Here is a 19904-nt window from a genome sequence, read left to right on the forward strand (position 1 = left end):
ACTTTAGCTCCAACCAATCAGTCAATCCCATCTGATCCATCTACTCCATTACTCAGTCTAGGAGTGCTTGAACAGTTATATGTGATGGCTGCTGGTATATACACTGCCTGTCATCTGGAATGCTTTTACAATTTTCAGTATAAGGATTGATTTTCACTGGGTTTTTAATCTATATAATGTATACAATACTTATTATTAACAGTATTTTGATAACCATGTGTTCTTCCTTTGCTAAATAAACAGATAAAACAGATTTTAACTATAAAACACATAAAATGTATTCTGACAACAGAGCAAGGGATCATTCTAGGAAACAGGTTCATATTTCCTATCACATCTGTACATTTTAATAAAGACATGTATTTTATGTGACTGGGAACTTAGCTAAACTTGACAAACTTTGACTAAGATAAAAATGCAACAAATAGCAGAAATAAAACATTTTACAAAAAAAGGAAAAGAATGTCAAAACTTTTTCCCTGACTGCTCAAATAGCACCTGTTTCTAAGAATGATAAAAAAAAAAACAATAGAAAAAGTGTTACCAAACTTATGACAGGCAGTGATAGGCTCAGATGCAGTATAATTAATGCTGTCATATGTTTACCATCTGTTTCCTATTTTCACTAATGAATGTTTACATAGAATTCTGCAATGTTTCTGTGAGTGAAAATCCTCCCAAAATCTGACTTGGGGAGTGGCAGACTGCCATGTTAGACTGGTATGATTGACTGGCAGAGAATTTCTCAGAAGAGATAACTTTATCCTCCAGGATTAAAATTTCCAAAACATGGATTGTTTAGAATAACAGCACTACAAAATCAGATGATATAAATATTGTTGTCCTGGTTGAAGTTTCCTGGAAATCAGCTTTGCAGGGCTGAATGTAACTGAAAACAGCTTCTCCTCTGCTGCCATCTGTAGGTCTTGTGTAGTACTGTTTTACTTGATTTTAGTCCAGTATAATTTTTAGCTGGTGTAGTTTTATACAGTTTGAAAGTGAGTTTTAATCCAGTATAAATCTGAGGTTTGAGTGAGTTGTTGATTTTTGTTTGTAGTCCAGTGTGAATCAGCAGTGCATTTAATCCAGAATAACAGTGCTTTTTTCTCCTTTTTCTGTTTCAGATGTGGATGAATGTATCAGTAATCCCTGTGTGAATGGGGACTGTGTTAACACTCAGGGATCGTACCACTGCAAATGTCACGAGGGTTACCAGGGCACTGCCACCAAACAGGCCTGTATCGGTATGAAGCTTAAATCCACTGATTAATACATTAAACAGACTCTTCTGATTCAGTGTGTTTTCTCTCTTTTGGTTTTGTACATTGTAAATTTAATATTAAAGATAGTAAAGCTATACAGGAACACATGCAGAATTATTTTTAAACAAAAAGTGTTAAACAAACTAGAATATGTTTAATACATAGTAGCCACATTTATCTTTGAGGACAGATCTGCACACTCTTGGTATTTTAACCTCAGTGAGGTAGAGTCACCTGGAATAGTTTTCTCAGCATCTTAAAGAAGTTCCTGGAGGTGCTGAGCAATAATTGCTGCTTATCCTTCACACTGTGAAGCTCCAGCTCATCCCAAATCTCCTCAAATCACCATCTTAGTTGATCAGGTTTAGGTCGGGGGATTGTGGATGACTTTTTTTTTTGTTAACTACAAAATTCCGTATGTCCCTTAATAGTTTTCACATATTTAAATTTAATCTATAATGTAAAAAATTAATTAATTAAACATTAAATGAGAAGGTGTGTCTAAACTTTTCTCTGGTGCTGTATATCTTCTTGTACATACTTACAAACATATATATGAGAAATAATACTCATCGGTAGCTATAACTAACCCACCCCCTCTGTTTCAGATATTGATGAGTGTATTGTAAATGGAGTCATGTGTCGTAACGGCCGCTGTGTGAACACGGACGGAAGCTTCCAGTGCATCTGCAACGCTGGCTTTGACCTTAGCCCTGATGGCAAAAACTGTATAGGTAAGAATCCAGATTTCTGAGAACACATGTGAAACATCATTACACTCTTCTGTTGAAAAGTACACTAATAAATGCCACACATTCTTAATCGTTTATATCATTTATTTAATTTATCTTTATTTCCTATGGGACTTGATTTTCTTTTCAAAGTTAGTCATTATGCCACAAATTCCCATTAAGTCGAATACATTAGCATATTATTCATATGTACACTATTCATATATACATAATGAATGCAGTGTATTTACGAGCTGTAAATAAAGTAGCCCATTCTTGTTCCTTTTTTAATGGGTAATCATTTTTGTCCACACATTAAAGTATGCCGTCATGAGTTAATGCTTAAAATGAATTCATCTCAGGGTTCATTTATATGCTGTGTTGTGGAGAATGAAAGCTCCATTCATCACACACATGTTCTGCTGTGCAGCTGATTTATGGAGATTTCTGCACTGATGTTAGTTTAGCTATTTTAAAAGGCTGAGTTTAATATAAATGAGAGTAAATGGCTTTAATCTGGTGCGTGTAGAAAGATGAAATTAAATTCAGAGGACTACTGCAAGACTTAATTATATGCTTAATACTGTGTGTGTTTTTTTCTATCTCTGTTGTGAGATAAATTACAAGTACACACTTAGAAAATGCTTTAAAAGACATCTTATTTTATTCTGTGTTAATATTTTACAGATCATGATGAATGTGCCACCACCAACATGTGTCTCAATGGCATGTGCATCAATGAAGACGGCAGCTTTAAGTGCATCTGTAAACAGGGCTTTGCTCTGGCACCAAATGGACGCTATTGCACAGGTAAGCAGACATGTACTGTATTATAACATTGGGCTCGGTTCCAGCAGAGCATCAGGAACGTGTATGCTCACCCTGTTGTTGGACACAGGGTTCCACTGACCTACAGAAGGTCTAGTAGAGTGATTATTGAATTCTGTCATTTTCATTCTCAGATATCGATGAGTGCCAGACGCCGGGCATCTGCATGAACGGACGCTGCATTAACTCTGAGGGCTCTTTCCACTGCGAGTGTCCACCTGGCCTGGCCATCGATGTGGACGGGCGAGTTTGTGTGGACACACACATGCGGACCACCTGCTACGGGGCCATTAAGATGGGCACCTGCTCGCGCCCCTTCCCAGGAGCTGTGACCAAGTCTGAGTGCTGCTGCGCCAACCCTGAACATGGCTTTGGCCAGCCGTGCCAACCGTGTCCTGCCCGCAACTCCGGTAAAACTTCCTCTATAAGATATTATTGTTAGGATAATTAAATATTATGCAAATCTTTTTTTTTGCAATTTTTAATATTTTAAAACATCTTTTTCTCTCCAGCGGAGTTCCAGGCAGTGTGTAGCAGTGGAATTGGCATCACAACAGATGGAAGAGGTGAGCTTGTCATTAGGAAACACACACACACACACACACACACACACACAAGCACATACAGCTCTAAAAAAAAATAAGAGACCACTTAAAAATGATGAGTTTCTTTGATTTTACTTTGATTTGGAATATAATCAAGAGGAAGCTGGATGATCACAAGCCATCAAACCAAGCTGAACTGTTTGGATTTTTGCACCAGGAGTGGCATAAAGTTATCCAAAAGCAGTGTGTAAGACTGGTGGAGGAGAACATTCCAAGATGCATGAACACTGTGATTAAAAACCAGGGTTATTCCACCAAATATTGATTTCTGAACTCTTAAAACTTTATGAATATGAACTTTGCATTATTTGAGGTCTGAAAGCCTTGCATTTTTTTTGTTATTTCAGCCATTTCTCATTTTCTGCAAATAAATGCTCTACATGTCAGTATTTCTTTGGGGAGTTTGGTTGTCTGTAGTTTATAGAATAAAACAACAATATTCATTTTACTCAAACATATACTCTTAAAAATAACAAAATCAGAGAAACTGATTCAGAAACCAAAGTGGTCTCTTATTTTTCTTCCAGAGCTGTATATTGTCAAAACACACACTTTAAGCACACAGCTTTCTTGCTAGCAGATCCCATACAGCACACTTTATCTGGTTCTGATGCTAAAATTTTTTGTTTTTATTCTCAGATATTAACGAGTGTGCTCTGGACCCGGAGATCTGCCAGAACGGGATGTGTGAGAACCTGCTGGGAAGTTACCGCTGCATCTGCAACATTGGCTATGAGTCGGACTCCAGTGGCAAGAACTGCGTGGGTGCGTTTACACACCCGACAGGACACATATTACTCAACACAAACTCATCTGCTTTAGCGTTTTAGTGTTGTTATAAAATAACAAGATTTTGGGTTCACATGCCTATGATAAGACTTTATGATGTAAATAACTAAATTTCCTAACTCATTGGTAAGAACAATTATTTTCTTCCTATTGTGTGTGTTCAGTAGTTTTTTTTATTTCTATGTATTTCAGACATTAACGAGTGTTTAGTGAACCGGCTGCTGTGTGATAACGGGCTGTGCAGGAACACACCGGGGAGCTTCACCTGCTCCTGTCCCAAAGGCTTCGTCTTCAAGGCCGACTCAGAGACATGCGAAGGTGACTTCACTGCCTGTCCAGCATTTAACATAACTTTAATATGTTTAGAACTTTACCTTTTAATTTATTATAGCACTTAAATAATTGGATTTGTTTTACCTGGAGTGAACCAACTTGAGTGGTTTTAATCCAGTATGAATCTGGAAAGTGTTTCACTTTCATGGATTGACAGTAGTAATAGTGACATGATTTTTGTATGAACCAGTATGTTCACTACGTGCAGTTTTACATTCTGAGAGTAATAATTATGATTTTAGTCCGATATGAATATGCAATATGTGTGTAGCTTTTACAGTCTGATAGTAGTAGTTGTCCTTTTAATCCAGTATGAATCTGGAATGTATATAGCGTATATATATATATATATATATATATATATATATATATATATATATATATATATAAATAATGTATATTTTATGGACAGTTGTAGTTATAGAGTGATTTTAATAAATATGACTCTATAAAGTGTGTAGCTTCTCATGGATTGACAATACTGATATTGACATGATTTTGTATAATCCAGTATGAATCTTCACGGTCCGATAGTAACAATTGTAAATTCATTTTAATCCAGTATAAATCTGCAGTTTACACAGTCTGACAGTAATAATTGTGGAGTGATTTTATTCTGGTATAAATCTGCAATGTGTGTAGTTTTCACAGTCTGATAGTAATAGTTGTAAATTCATTTTAATCCAATATAAATCTGCAGTTTTCACCGTTTGATAGTAATAATTGTGGAATGCTTTTATTTCAGTATGGACTAATTTAAATTAGGTATGAATCTACCGTGTCTGTAGTTTTCACAGTCTGACAGTAGTAATTGTGGCAAGATTTTAATCCAGTATGAATCTGCAATACATGCATAGTGTTTACAGACTGACACTACTAGAGCGATCTGTATTCATACTGAACACACACATACATCATATTGAACATCTTCTTGTCTTTCAGACATTAACGAGTGTGAGTCCAGTCCCTGTGTGAACGGAATCTGCCGGAACCTGGCTGGTTCCTTTACCTGCGAGTGTTCTCATGGCAGCAAGCTGGACTCAACCAACACCGTCTGCGTGGGTAAGCAGCTGCAGGCCGAGCAAAGCTATCACTGTAAAACTGATATAACTGTATCTGTTTTATAATAAAACCATCAGTGCACACACACACACACTTACACACACACTGTGTCTCTCATTCTCTCTTATTCTCTTACAGACAGTATGAAAGGAACCTGCTGGCTGAATATTCAGGACAACCGCTGTGAGGTGAACATTAACGGAGCCACACTTAAATCAGAGTGCTGCTCCACTCTGGGTGCTGCATGGGGAAGTCCATGTGAACGCTGTGAAGTTGGTGAGTACACACACACACACACACACACACACATAAATCATTGCAGTCAAGCAAAAACCTAGTATTTCATATAAGACAACTTTTCAGGAGAATCAAGGAGAATCCTTCTTAACTTTTAGAGGAAGTCAATGTAAAAATAGTGTATTCCTAGTGCTAGTATTCCTAGTATTCTTTATATTTATCATTTTATTCATCGTAAACTTTGATACATTAAAAAATATATAAAAGTGAAATAAAATTACAGTGAAAAACATAATGATACATATAAACATTGTTATATACTGTATATACTGCTCTGGAAAAAAATAAGAGACCACTTAAAAATTATTAATTTTCTGATGGCATAAAGTTATTCAAAAGCAGTGTGTAAGACTGATGGAGGAGAACATGCCAAGATGCAGATGGAGAAATGGTGTCTGTAGTTTATAGAATAAAACAAAAATGTTTATTTTTCTCAAACATTTACCTATAAATAGCAAAATCAGAAAAAAAAAAAACGTATTCAGAAATGTAGGTATTTTTGGGCTTCACCTGAATGTTTTGGTCTGCACAGAAAGAATTAAATAAACTACACACACACATACAGATCACACACATGCGCGCACACACACACATACTTGTTTGACACACAGTGTGTAACTGTTATCATGCTCTTTCCAGACACTGCCTGCCCTCGCGGCCTCGCGCGGATGAAGGGGCTTATCTGTGAAGGTACGACCCACTCACTCACTCACACACTTTATAATCATATTTCTGCTGTCATAAGAAAATCTCAGAACTCATAATCGTAACGTTTGGCTGTATTTCTGACAGATTTAAGCTGGACCTGTAGTAAACGTGATAAAGCAGATGGTAATGTGTGTGAATTTTTTGGTGTCTGATTGTGTAATGTTTGACCTCTTCAGATATTAACGAGTGTGAGGTGTTCCCGGGTGTGTGTAGCAACGGTGTCTGTGTGAACACACACGGCTCCTTCCGCTGTGAATGTGCCGAGGGGCTCACGCTGGACGAGGGTGGACGCACCTGCGTAGGTGAGAATGGCAGCCTGTATATTTAACACAGAGAAAATTTTAACAATGTAGGAGGAGATTAAAAAGGTGTGGTCTAGAGGTAAACAATGGTAAATAATATAAACGTATATAATGAGCACGGTCACTAGATGTGGATGTTCTGTAGCATTTATTATTTTATCTACGTTTCCTCTCAGATGTCCGCAGTGAGCACTGCTATATGAAGTGGGATGAGGATGAGTGTGGAGAGCCGCTGCCGGGCCGATACAGAGTGGATATGTGCTGTTGCTCTGTGGGGGCTGCTTGGGGGCTGGAGTGCGAGTCTTGTCCCAAACCTGGAACACCGGAATACCGGACCATCTGCCCCAGAGGGCCTGGATTCGCCAACCGGGGGGATATTCTCACTGGAAGACCCTTCTATAAAGGTACACAACAAACAATACTATATAGGCCTTGATAAGTTTTGGGAAAATAAAAATACCTAGAAAGAATTTGAAAAGTCATGGAAATTTGGTCTACAAAAGTTTGTGTTTCTGTTTGTTGACAAAGAAAATCTATTTTGAGCTCACAAATACGTCAACTCGGAGTTAATTCAGTATTTAGCCCTAAGCAATGGAACTCTCAGGATCTGACACGCATTTTATTATTAAAGATTGTGTGTCAACATTTTTATCAGATTCATTTTAGGCCTACTATAATCAATTTTGATTATAGTTTGAGTTAATTTTTGGTTTTATTGTCCATGTCTGTACTCATGTTTAAAAATTGTATGATCTTAAAAGAAATCTGCCTTAAAGGCATGGAAAAGTCATGAAAAAATCATGAAAATGTATTGGTCAAAAAGTGTATGAACCCTGGTATTTATATTGGATATGATATACTGTATAAATATAAAATTTACTACCTTGTTTATAGTATATGTTGTGTGTGTGGTGTTAACACTCTTACTCCCTCTCTCGTGTGTAGATGTGAACGAGTGTAAGGTGTTTAAGGGCCTCTGCACACATGGAACATGCCGGAACACTATCGGCAGCTTCAAGTGTCGCTGCAACAACGGCTTTGCTCTGACCATGGAGGAGAGAAACTGCACAGGTGGGTAGCATAGCACACACTGACACCTTTATCTGACATACTATATATATATATATATATATATATATATATATATATATATATATATATATATCCATATACATATACATATACATATATATGTTGTTTTCTACATACATATAGCTTAATGTATATCATATATGTTGTTTTCTATTTTTTATGGTTCAATGGATTGATACATATCATCTGAATTGAATTGAACTAATAGACAGCCTAATAGCTATAAAGCACAAGTCTCAAAAATACAATATACAGTTTACCATATTCAGTTAAGCCCATATTAAATTTATTTTGGCACTATTTAAAAATCTCTCTCTCTCTCTCTCTCTTCCTCCATTTCTCCTTAGACATCGATGAGTGCGCTATCTCTCCTGACCTGTGCGGTCAAGGCACCTGTGTGAACACACCGGGCAGCTTCGAGTGTGAGTGCTTTGAAGGCTATGAGAGCGGCTTTATGATGATGAAGAACTGCATGGGTAAGGCCTACACATCTACACGCACACAAACACACACACACACACACAGAAACACACCTTTCTTCGTCAGTTTGCTTTAACTAAGAATACAGGTGTGTTTCTGTATCAACGCGTCAATCAGTGTAAATGTACCTTAAAAATTAGCTCACTAATCTTTATTAGTCAAGTCAAGTCATTATCAACCGCTTTATCCATTAAGGGTCGCGGGGGGGGGGTGGTGGTGTTGGGGTTGCTGGAGCCTATCCCAGCAGGCATCGGGCAGAAGGCAGGATACACCCTGGACAGGCCGCCAATCCATCGCAGGGCAGACAGACACAGACAGACAAACAGACACATGCACTCACACACTCACACCTAGGGGGCAATTTGTATCTGACATCCAATCAGCCTAACGTGCCGTCTTTGGACTGTGGGAGGAAACCGGAGAACCCGGAGGAAACCCACGCAGACACAGGGAGAACGTGCAAACTCCACACAGAAACACCCGGGTCGCCCCAGCCGGGAATCGAACCCACTGCGCCACCGTGCCGCCCCATCTTTATTAGTATAATAATAAATTATATATATATTTTTTTTATCTGCGGGACATTTTCACACTTACTACACTTGTGATGTTCCAAGCATGACTTGTGCATCCCTAGTGGTTAAAAGTTCAGTTCTGCTGTGTCTTTAACTCTGTTGATGATAAAATAAGCTTTTTCTCAGTCCAAGTTTTGTCTGTACTTATGTTCTTCTATACTTATGAAATGTCATTCTTCGCAGCAAAAATGCTGATCCGTAGAAAAGCCTACATCAAGCCTAAACCAGTCTGAATGACCAGATATATGTACCACAGAATATATTTCACACCAGGCTACTGTTCCAATGCAGAATGACTGTACAGTGTCCTCCTTTCCTTGAGAGTCCAGACTTACCATATTTTGTGTTAAAAAACTGGGAAACAAAGGATTTTTCCTAATCCAGAGACCTCTGATCTATAAAGCATCTGCTGAAGCAACCTTTGATTGCCTGCTCTTTACCTTTTCCACATCTCACCTTCACTCACTTATTATCAACAACCTAAAGTACGTTTTTTTATGTGTTAAGAGGGTGATTTACCTCCTAAAAATCTTCAACTTAATTGTGTAGCCTGAAGATACATTACAGTCACTTTCCTCAAAGGAAGAGTTTTTATAATCTTTTATAGGCTTACATAACTTAAACAAAAACAAGCAAAAGAAAGCCTTTACAGCCATTAAAGTAGTGAAAAGTAATACGAAAGGTATTGCGAAATGTTTGCAAAGATTTTAACTTTCCTAACTAAACATAACTTACATTTCAGAGAAAGAAACTTTCAGTGTTTCAAAACTTTTGATACACAGTGTATTCACACACACACACACACACTCACACAGTCACTCAGTCACACATTCTCCAATGATAAATCACCTGGTGAAAATACTGTTCTGTACGCGACACACTGTACATACAATATTCCACCTATCCATGACTTCTCCAACTTTCTGAAAGTTTGTTCCGTGTGAAATTTATGACACCTGTCATCCCTCATCTTATCTCTCTCTATCTCTCCCTCGTCACCCCCCCTCTCTCTCAGACATTGATGAATGTGAGAGAGACCCCCTGCTGTGTCGTGGAGGAACCTGTCTCAACACTGAGGGCAGTTATGAGTGTGAATGCCCGAGAGGTCACCAGCTCAGCCCTGGGGGATCATCCTGTGAAGGTACACACAGCAGCAACACACACCTCACACACTTTATGCATTTTGGACAGCGTCCTTTTGCGTGATTGATGCTTTGATGGATTTTATTGATCAAACAGAACACAAATGGGCTTAAAGAAAGGCAGATACATAGGGAAGTAGACTGGGAGGGACCTCCCAGGGCTTATATACTGTAGAATATATTGCACAATTTAATATGTATTGCAGTTTTGAAGTTTTAATTTCAATAGTGAAAACAAGTGTGGTTAGAAAATCAAACCTGTATTATGCAGTATATATTTAACTGTATTGTGTGTATCTTAATCTCTTATCATCTATTTTGCAGATGTGAACGAGTGTGAACTGAGTGATAACCTGTGTAGGAATGGGCAGTGTGTGAACATGGTGGGCTCATATCAGTGCTCGTGCGACACTGGCTATCAGGTCACTCCGGACAGACAGGGCTGTGTGGGTGAGTAACTGCTGCCCTAAAAACACACTTCTACACACACACCTGTAACATACATACACTCCTTCAAAGTGTAGTTTATACTAGTAAATGAAATTGCTTAAAAACTACACAGATTTAGAACATATATAATGCAGTTTCTGTATGTGTGTGTATATTAATAATATTGTTTTTGATGTGTTTTTTCAGATATTGATGAGTGCACCATTATGAATGGAGGCTGTGACACACACTGCACCAACTCTGAGGGCAGCTATGAGTGCAGCTGCAGTGAAGGATATGCTCTGATGCCTGACCTCCGAACTTGTGCTGGTACACACATGCACATGCATATACATTTTCTATATATGTAAAATTTAAATTATTGTTTGATAAGTCCTGTATGCGTTCCATAAGTTCTGTATACTGTATATATACGTTGCTATATGCAATACATAACCATAACAACAGCTCTGGAAAATATTAAGAGAACACTTCAGTTTCTGAATCAGTTTCTCTGATTTTGCTATTTATAGGTAGATGTTTGAGTAAAATGAACATTGCTGTTTTATTCTATAAACTGCTGAGAAAGTTTCTCCCAAATTCCAAGTAAAAATAGTCATTTAGAGCATTTATTTGCAGAACATTTAAGCAGTTCAGCTTGGTTTGATGGCTTGTGATCATCCATTGTCCTCTTAATTATATTCCAGAGGTTTTCAATTTGGTAAAATAAAAAAAAACCTTTTAAGTGTTCTCTTATTTTTTACAGAGCTGTATATATAGAATGCCTCATACAGTATTATGCACCTACATTTAATAAAATGTCTCATATAGTTGTCAAAACCTATATTGTATATATAATATTCCCCTCATAATGCCCTATATGTCTTATATGTTTAAAACACATGTAAATATACGTATACGTAACACACTTGTTGTGTTTTGTCTCTACAGATATCGATGAGTGTGAGGACACCCCTGACATCTGTGACGGTGGTCAGTGCACGAACATCCCGGGAGAGTATCGCTGTCTCTGCTTTGATGGCTTTATGTCCACCATGGACATGCGAACCTGCGAAGGTCAGAAAACACTCCTGTTCTTCAGACTCACACAAACACAAACAATACAATACATATGCTCCGCCTCTCTCATGCTGTTAAAAACTCACCTGTGTGTCTGTTTGTGTGTGTTTCTCCAGATGTCAATGAGTGTGACCTGAACCCCAACATCTGTCTTCATGGCGACTGTGAGAACACCAAGGGCTCCTTCATCTGTCACTGCCAGCTGGGCTACTTTGTGAAGAAGGGCTCCACCGGCTGTACAGGTGTGTGTTGTGATTGTGTGTGTGTGTGTGTGTGTGTAGAGGGGGGGGCTGCCTATCCATATGGCTGTATTCTTGAGCAGTGGTTTCCTACAGCATATTGTCTTTAGCATATTTAAAGATTTAAAAGAAAATAAAGGTCAATTTTAAGTGGCATCACATTTTTACAGGCATAAAAGAAAGAAGTGCATCCTCCTTAATAGGACTGGCCTTTAATATCAATTAGTAAATAAGTTACTGTAATAAGTGCATCTATGAATCTCCTGATGAGACTCTCTGAGAAGATCTGCCTGGTGCTTTTTGTGGGGTCTTGGCACAGATGTTTACTGCTTCAGAGCTTAAAGGGGCACTAAACCATCTGATTTTAGCTGACTCCACTAAAACATTTGGAGGGGCACTGGGTGATGTATGGGTTTAGAGGCAGGGCAGGAGGGAGAGCTGATTGGCTGAGCTGCAGCAGCAGCAGTGTGCCTTTTATAGCAGTGAGATTCAGATGGTTGGATGTCAGCAGGAGGGTGGGTAGTATTATTGATTGACTGACCTGCATATTGTCTAAAAGTATGCGGACACATCATTTACACATATAGGGCGCAAGTAAAGGTTGTTTTTTAAAGGTTAAACATTTTAAGCAGGACTAGTATGTTTAATTACTTGAAATGAACATATTATAATATAAAAAAATATGATTTAATGGCTAAATATGGATTTAGTGGCTCTTTAAAGTTTGGCAATTGCTCAACTCAGACACAGCAAATCAGCTTATTACTAGGCAAAGACCAGTTTCCAAAACTAGGTTGTGCACCCCTGACTTTAAGCCTCTTTTTTTTAACAGCTTAAACCCTATTTATTGTATTTTGTGTAGTCCCACAGGGTTCTATTTTAGGGCCTATGAAATTGATTTTAAATCTGAAAGTAGTTCATAAGATTTGCATTAAGATTCTATTGGCTTTAAAATGTTAAGCAGGGTTGTTGAATGATGGTTGTTTCTCTTATCTTGTTGTTTAGATGTTGATGAATGTGAGATTGGAGCTCATAACTGTGACATGCATGCTGCCTGCGTTAACGTTCCTGGAAGCTTCAAATGCCGCTGCAGAGACGGCTGGGTGGGAGATGGCATCAAGTGTGTGGGTGAGTAAAACCTCCTGGGACCCTGATGAATTAATCTTAATGAATTAATTATTAGTTTATAAGTTTAATTTGCTGCGTTTACTGGTCATCAGTGTAGACATATTATAATATATTAATCTGTATTCTTTAGTCTGACCTTTGTTTGCTCTGTTTGTTCAGATCTGGATGAGTGTTCCACAGAGGAGCACAGCTGTAACCCTAATGCTAACTGTGTGAACACTCCGGGATCCTACCGCTGTGCCTGCAAAGAGGGCTTCAATGGAGACGGCTTTTCCTGCTCTGGTATACAAATACACTTTTTAAATTTTTAGTTGTTTTATTTGTTGATTTACATGTTTGTGATTATTAATAAAGCTATGTTGCATGATTCCACTTGGACGTTTGGTAGTACTGTAGTACTGAATTGGTCATTATCAATAGTAGTATATATATTATATGTGTATTTATGCAGCTACTGCAGTACTGAGTTGTTCAGACATTGGCATACATGCATGTTTGAAAGCAAAAATTAATGTATTTGTTATTTATTTTAATAGCTGAAACATTTAAAATTGCATGCAAAATACTTGAATTTTAAATGGTTCACTTTAAAGCAAAAGGAAAAACATTCTGAACTTTAAATAAAAGTCAATGTAAAAAGTCATTTTGGAGCAATTTTCTATTGGTCAGTTTCTTAATGCAATTGTAACACAATGAAAAAAACTCACACTATATGAAGTGACAAATGCAGAATTGAAAATGCAAGGTTTTGCACAACATCAGCACTTTGTTATATATAATGCTTATATATATATTTGTGTACTTTTTATTCTGTAAGATATGGATGAGTGTGCAGAGAATGTGAACCTGTGTGAGAACGGTCAGTGTCTGAACACACCTGGAGGCTATCGCTGCGAGTGTGAGATGGGTTTCACTCCCACTGAGGACACCAAGGCCTGTCAAGGTACCCACACATACAGTACTTTCACTGCTCTTCATTCTTTCTATAGATTTGTCTTAGTCTTTTTAGAATCACTGACTCACTCTTTATCTTTCTTCACACACAGACATTGACGAGTGCAACTTCCAGAACATCTGTGTGTTTGGATCGTGCCAGAATTTGCCGGGGATGTTCCGGTGTGTGTGTGACGATGGATATGAGTTGGACCGCAGTGGAGGAAACTGTACAGGTGAGGAGAGTGATGGAGTTTGGAGAGCACTGATCTGTGCATACTGTGTAATTCACATTTACTGCATTAAAGGATCCAAAATCAGTGTGGTTGATAATTAATAATGTAGTAAATGGTGTTATTGTTTATATTTCTGTACTATATAAGTAGGTCCTCTACATTTTTTGTGTATTATTGTTTAGTGTTTTTTAGTGTTTTTGCTATAACAATGTAAGTAGTATTAATCATAATACTGTATAGCATTGATTTTTGTTATATGTGCTTACCCTCAAAAAAGATAATGTAATAATGTAAAAAGTCATTTAAATGACAATGACAAATGACAATTGCATTTCATGACAAAATCCTTCATATTTTTTCAAGAATTGAGGTCTGATGTTTACACCACCATTTTTGCTTTAATCGCATACAAACATACACCTCAGATTTGTCCAGCACAGACATACTTTTTTTGTAATCACTTTTTTTATCCACAGACTTATAAACATAATGCACATTTCTAATATATGGTATCTAGTTGTTCTTATTGAAAGCTCTTGAAACCTTCAAGAAACCTTTCTTATTTTAATGTCAGAATTTCATTTATTTTTCTTTCTCTTTTTCTATCAGATGTCAATGAGTGTGCTGACCCAGTGAACTGCATTAATGGGCTGTGTGTGAACATGCCTGGCAGCTACCTGTGTAACTGTCCTGCAGACTTTGAGCTGAATCCCACGGGAGTGGGCTGTGTGGGTGAGTATGAACTAAAAAAGGGAAAAATTTAAAAATACACTTAGAGAAGACTTTTAATTAAAAGTTTCACTGGGGTACAAGAACACAGAACATGGACATGGAACACATGGGGATATTAATGAGTGGGCGGGGCTACAGAGTTGACACAGGTGGCTGGGATAAGACTGGGCGGGGCCAAAGATGAGACTGAAATTAACAACAACAACAACATAAAATAGAAGTGCATAGACAGGATTAGGCTTTTTTATTTTAAAGAAAGAGACTAATCTAGACTGAACTCTCTCTCTCTTTTTGTCTCTCTTGTCTTTCTCCCTCTGCAGACACCCGGGTGGGCAACTGTTTCTTGGACACACTGGATCGTGGTGACGGAGGAATCTCCTGTAGCGCTGAAATCGGAGTGGGCGTGACCCGAGCGTCCTGCTGCTGCTCTCTGGGAGGAGCCTGGGGAAACCCTTGTGAACTTTGCCCCCCTGTGAACTCCAGTATGTCCTGTACACACATCCACATACTTACACATATAGTGTCTCAAAACTTTTAATAATGAGTAGTAACTGGAGTGAGGTTGAGAACTGAACATGACTACTTTTAAACTGCTTACATAGTCAGTATTTACCCCATAAACCTGCACGTAGGTCCACAAGTGTCTTTTAACCAAACTACTGCCACACTTAGCATTAATATAATTAACCCTAAAGCTTTTTTTTTAACCCTTTCAGATTTTTGTTTTTTAAATTTATTCATCATTAGAATAGTTTCTGTATTAGAAACAACGGATACCTGTTTGAATGGATGTAGTGCACTGCTTTATACAGAACTGTTGTCATTTAATTGTTTTGCAGAATCTAATATTTATGCATTTATAAATATTGGAACATTTATTATATCATGAATGTTTTCTTTTTTTCAGCCGAGTATAAAACTCTGTGTCCTGGAGGAGAGGGCTTCAGACCCAACCCCATCACAGTCATCCTGGAGGGTAAGAACCCTGCTGCTGGCAGTGTCTGTCTGTGTGTGTGTGTTTGTGTGTGTAACTGTGTGTGTGTAACTGTGTGTGTGTGTATGTGAGTGCATGGTCTTGTTGCCCTTGCCATTTCTGTGTGTGTTTGTTTATTTGTGCAGCCGTACTGTCCTTGCCATATTAGCTTGTGTGTATCATTTTGTGTGTGTGTGTGTGTGTGTGTGTGAGAGAGAGAGAGAGTGTGCTGTGCCCTTGTCATGGTTGGAATTGTTGTTGATAGCTAATGGATTTGCAGTTTATGCTCCAATGTGTGCATTAACGACCTCCCTCTCTCCTTCTATCTCTCTCTTTCTCTCCCCCCCTCTCTTTCTCTCTATCTCTATCTCTCTCCTCCTCTCTCCCTCTCTCAGATATTGATGAATGTCAGGAGTTGCCGGGTCTGTGCCAGGGCGGTAACTGTGTGAACACCTTTGGCAGTTTTCAGTGCGAGTGTCCAGCAGGTTATTACCTGAATGAGGAGACGCGCATCTGTGAAGGTGAGACAAGTCCAGCCAAACCGGCCCACTGACCTCTGCCACAGTGTTCCATTAATTTACACAGTGCACAGAATGAGGCCTGGGAAGAGAACGCCTTTGTTTTTGGGTCATTTTAAGTGAGGCTAGCTTCATAAAAGTAGAACTCATAGAGGGGACTATAAGTGTTTTGAAATATGTTGGGTGACCATTATAAATAAGCATACACCTTTTTACCATTATAGTCTACTACTTATGTAAAAGTATAAATCTTTAGCCTTAAAGTTAAAATACTATGGGACAGTTTCTTGTACAGGGGCATTAAACCTAGTCATAGACTATATTTTTCTTTTAATGAAAAAGAATCTCCATTTAAAATGCTGTGTAGTTCAATACTAGGCAACGTGAGTCAACATTTATATGTACAAGTGTCAGGTTTTAGCAATTGTTTAACCCAAATAATTTCAGTGTTATGCAGTGTGTACGCTGTAAACTATCTTTGTTATGATTTTTTAATGCCACTGGCTGAACTGAATGTGATTCTGCCCCTCCAGATATTGACGAGTGCACAGCCCACATTGGCATCTGTGGTCCAGGAACCTGCTACAACACCCTGGGCAACTACACCTGCGTCTGCCCCCCAGAGTACATGCAGGTCAACGGAGGAAACAACTGCATGGGTAAAGCATATCTACGGCATTCTGAAGAGCTGGAAAACGTTTACACAACCACAGAAACACCAGTTACAACAGAATACGTCTTAGAGATTGGCTATAAAGTTTGTCTCTAACGTTTACAGACACATTTTAAAGCAATGCAAAAACTGTAATCATGTTTTTTAATTGCAGACATGAGGAAGAGTGTGTGCTACCGGAACTTTAACGACACCTGTGAGAACGAGCTATCCTTCAACATGACCAAGAAAATGTGCTGCTGTGCTTATAATGTGGGGAAGGCCTGGAACAAACCCTGTGAAGCCTGTCCAACTCCAGCTACCTGTGAGTGTGTTTAAACAATATATATGTTCTAAATATATATGTTTTAAAACACTTTATGTGATATAAGGCCACACTGCGTTAATGTGTAGTATTAATAGAGAAATGTTATCTTAAATGTTAAAACTAATGCTAAAACTAATAATTAAAATAATAATACCTACACAGTAGTTCTAAATCAGAAAGCAAAACTATAACTATCATTAGAAACTATGACTGTTTGGTGTAGTGTTTGTAATGAACACATTTAGTCATTTTACATTGCCTCCATTGATAACAAATACATATACACACACTACTTTTCTACTACCTGTAGAGAAGAACTGGCAACAGAAAAAAAACTTTCTAGAGCAGATATACATAAAACATTGGCACATATTGGCACCATGCCTAATGATACTCCAACAAATGCAGGGGAAACTATTTTAATAATCTTGATTTAAAAAAAGACAATCAATGAACTTGTGTCCCAATACCTCTGTATATACAGTGTAGTTATTGCTTTATATAATACATTGTATTACATGTATCTGAAATTAATATTTTGTTGCTGTCCTGCAAAAACCTTGTGTCTATATTTTTGTCATTTTTTTACATTTTGACATTATTTAAATTTGGCAGTTGTTCTTTATAGTGTATCAGAATTTAATTTAGAATTACTTGGATTTTTTATATATTGTTTTTTCTTTGTTTTCTAAAGTTGCCATTTTGGACATCTGTGAAATGTATACAGCTCTGGAAAAAATAAGAGACAACTTGAAAAATGATGAGTTTCTTTGATTTTACTAAATTGAAAACCTCTGGAATATAATCAAGTGGAAGATGGACGATCACAAGCCATCAAACCAAACTGAACTGCTTGAATTTAAGCACCAGATGCATGAAAATTATGATTAAAACCCAGGGTTATTCCACCAAATATTGATTTCTAAACTCCTAGAACTTGATGAATATGAACCTGTTTTCTTTGCATTATTTGAGGTCTGAAAGTTCTGCATCTTTTTTGCAATTTCAGCCATTTCTCATGTTCTATAAATTAATGCTCGAAATGGCATATTGTTACTTGGAATTTGGGAGAAATGTTGTCTGTAGTTTATAGAATAAAACAACAATGTTCATTTTACTCAAACATCTACCTATAAATAGCAAAATCAGAGAAACTGATTCAGAAACTAAAGTGGTCTTTTAATTTGTTCCAGAGCTGTATATTAAAATGACAGGTGATTCCAAACTTTTGAACAGTGAATATTTTGTCAGTTACACTAATGGTTGTGTGTGTGTGTGTGTGTTTTGTGTAGCTGAGTATCAGCTCCTGTGTGGTAATCAGGCTCCAGGCTTCATCATTGATATTCACACTGGAAAACCCATCGGTAAGACATTCATCACTTCACCTCCAACCAGGATCTATACAGATACCACTTTCCTTCAGACACTCTTTTAATGGTCTGTGTGTGTGTGTGTGTGTGTGTGTGTGTGTGTGTGTGTGTGTGTGTGTGTGTGTGTATGATGATTCAGATATCGATGAGTGCCGGGAGATCCCAGGGATCTGCGCCAACGGAGTGTGCATCAATCAGATCGGGAGCTTCCGCTGCGAGTGTCCTATGGGCTTCAGTTACAACAACATTTTGCTCATCTGTGAAGGTACAACACACACATTAATAACATGTGCACACCACTTAGTCTGATTGTCTAGTTGATTGAAAAGCTGTTATATTGTTAATCTCCCCACATGTATCACTCAGCTGGGCAGCGACAGCTTTATTCGTAACTGCTGAGAATATATTAAAAGCTGTTAATATTAAAGCCAGTGTGGATCAGAAACCATGAAAAAGAGAAAGAACTACTAACAAAAGAAATAGAAAAATAACACAAACAGAGCTTGTACAAAACAAAAAAGAGAAACAAACAAACAAAAACAGATCTACAAACAAAAACAGAGATACCAATAAAGGAAAGAAAGAAAAAAAATATGAAAACAGAGCTCCTAACAAAAGAAAACCTAATTAAAAAAAGGAAATATTAACTCCTAATGAAAGAAAGAAAGACACAAGTAAACATGTGGCACAAGAATTAAGAAAAAACATGAAAAACAGGGTGAAGGAAGGAAGGAATTCAGGAATTAAGACGGGAAGGAAGGAAGTAACAAAAATAGGCTCTTAGTGAAAGATACAAAGAGGCAAACAAACACTAATCCTAATGAAGAAAGAAAAGAAACTGATAAAGAGATAAAGAAAGAGTGAAAGAAAAGAAAAGCTTCTTATGAAATAAACAACAAGCAAACACAAATATGGAGTTTAAAGAAAAACATACAAAATATGAGAAATCAAAACTCATTTACTGTCACATAAACACATTCCCACAAAAACTCACAAAAAAAACTTACACCTAAATGAACACACACACACACACACACGCACACACACTCACGCACACACGCACAGGTCTTATCGGAGTGT

The 19904-nt window shown here is 37.6% G+C and overlaps 1 protein-coding gene across 3 annotated transcripts in view; it reads left to right on the top strand.

Annotated features, from left to right (window-relative positions):
- Positions 1–19904, top strand: part of fbn2b (fibrillin 2b) — a 98103-nt gene that overhangs the window by 57505 nt on the left and 20694 nt on the right. Inside the window, exons 13-43 of one of the 3 annotated variants that reach the window (XM_022669855.2) lie at positions 1125–1244; positions 1871–1996; positions 2681–2803; positions 2956–3231; positions 3334–3387; positions 4066–4191; positions 4408–4533; positions 5491–5610; positions 5749–5886; positions 6547–6597; positions 6792–6917; positions 7094–7321; positions 7863–7988; positions 8357–8485; positions 10080–10205; positions 10531–10656; positions 10843–10965; positions 11587–11712; positions 11832–11957; positions 12960–13082; positions 13242–13364; positions 13900–14025; positions 14129–14251; positions 14861–14983; positions 15304–15465; positions 15891–15959; positions 16352–16477; positions 17008–17133; positions 17302–17451; positions 18747–18818; positions 18964–19089. In XM_022669855.2, the coding sequence (XP_022525576.2) occupies positions 1125–1244; positions 1871–1996; positions 2681–2803; positions 2956–3231; positions 3334–3387; positions 4066–4191; positions 4408–4533; positions 5491–5610; positions 5749–5886; positions 6547–6597; positions 6792–6917; positions 7094–7321; positions 7863–7988; positions 8357–8485; positions 10080–10205; positions 10531–10656; positions 10843–10965; positions 11587–11712; positions 11832–11957; positions 12960–13082; positions 13242–13364; positions 13900–14025; positions 14129–14251; positions 14861–14983; positions 15304–15465; positions 15891–15959; positions 16352–16477; positions 17008–17133; positions 17302–17451; positions 18747–18818; positions 18964–19089 (3945 nt within the window). The remainder of the gene's footprint in view (positions 1–1124; positions 1245–1870; positions 1997–2680; positions 2804–2955; positions 3232–3333; positions 3388–4065; positions 4192–4407; positions 4534–5490; positions 5611–5748; positions 5887–6546; positions 6598–6791; positions 6918–7093; positions 7322–7862; positions 7989–8356; positions 8486–10079; positions 10206–10530; positions 10657–10842; positions 10966–11586; positions 11713–11831; positions 11958–12959; positions 13083–13241; positions 13365–13899; positions 14026–14128; positions 14252–14860; positions 14984–15303; positions 15466–15890; positions 15960–16351; positions 16478–17007; positions 17134–17301; positions 17452–18746; positions 18819–18963; positions 19090–19904) is intronic. The other 2 variants (XM_049465480.1, XM_049465481.1) reach the window with 2 other exon arrangements.

The sequence above is a fragment of the Astyanax mexicanus genome, chromosome 16 (assembly GCF_023375975.1).
Source record: "Astyanax mexicanus isolate ESR-SI-001 chromosome 16, AstMex3_surface, whole genome shotgun sequence".
Lineage (NCBI taxonomy): Eukaryota > Metazoa > Chordata > Actinopteri > Characiformes > Acestrorhamphidae > Astyanax > Astyanax mexicanus.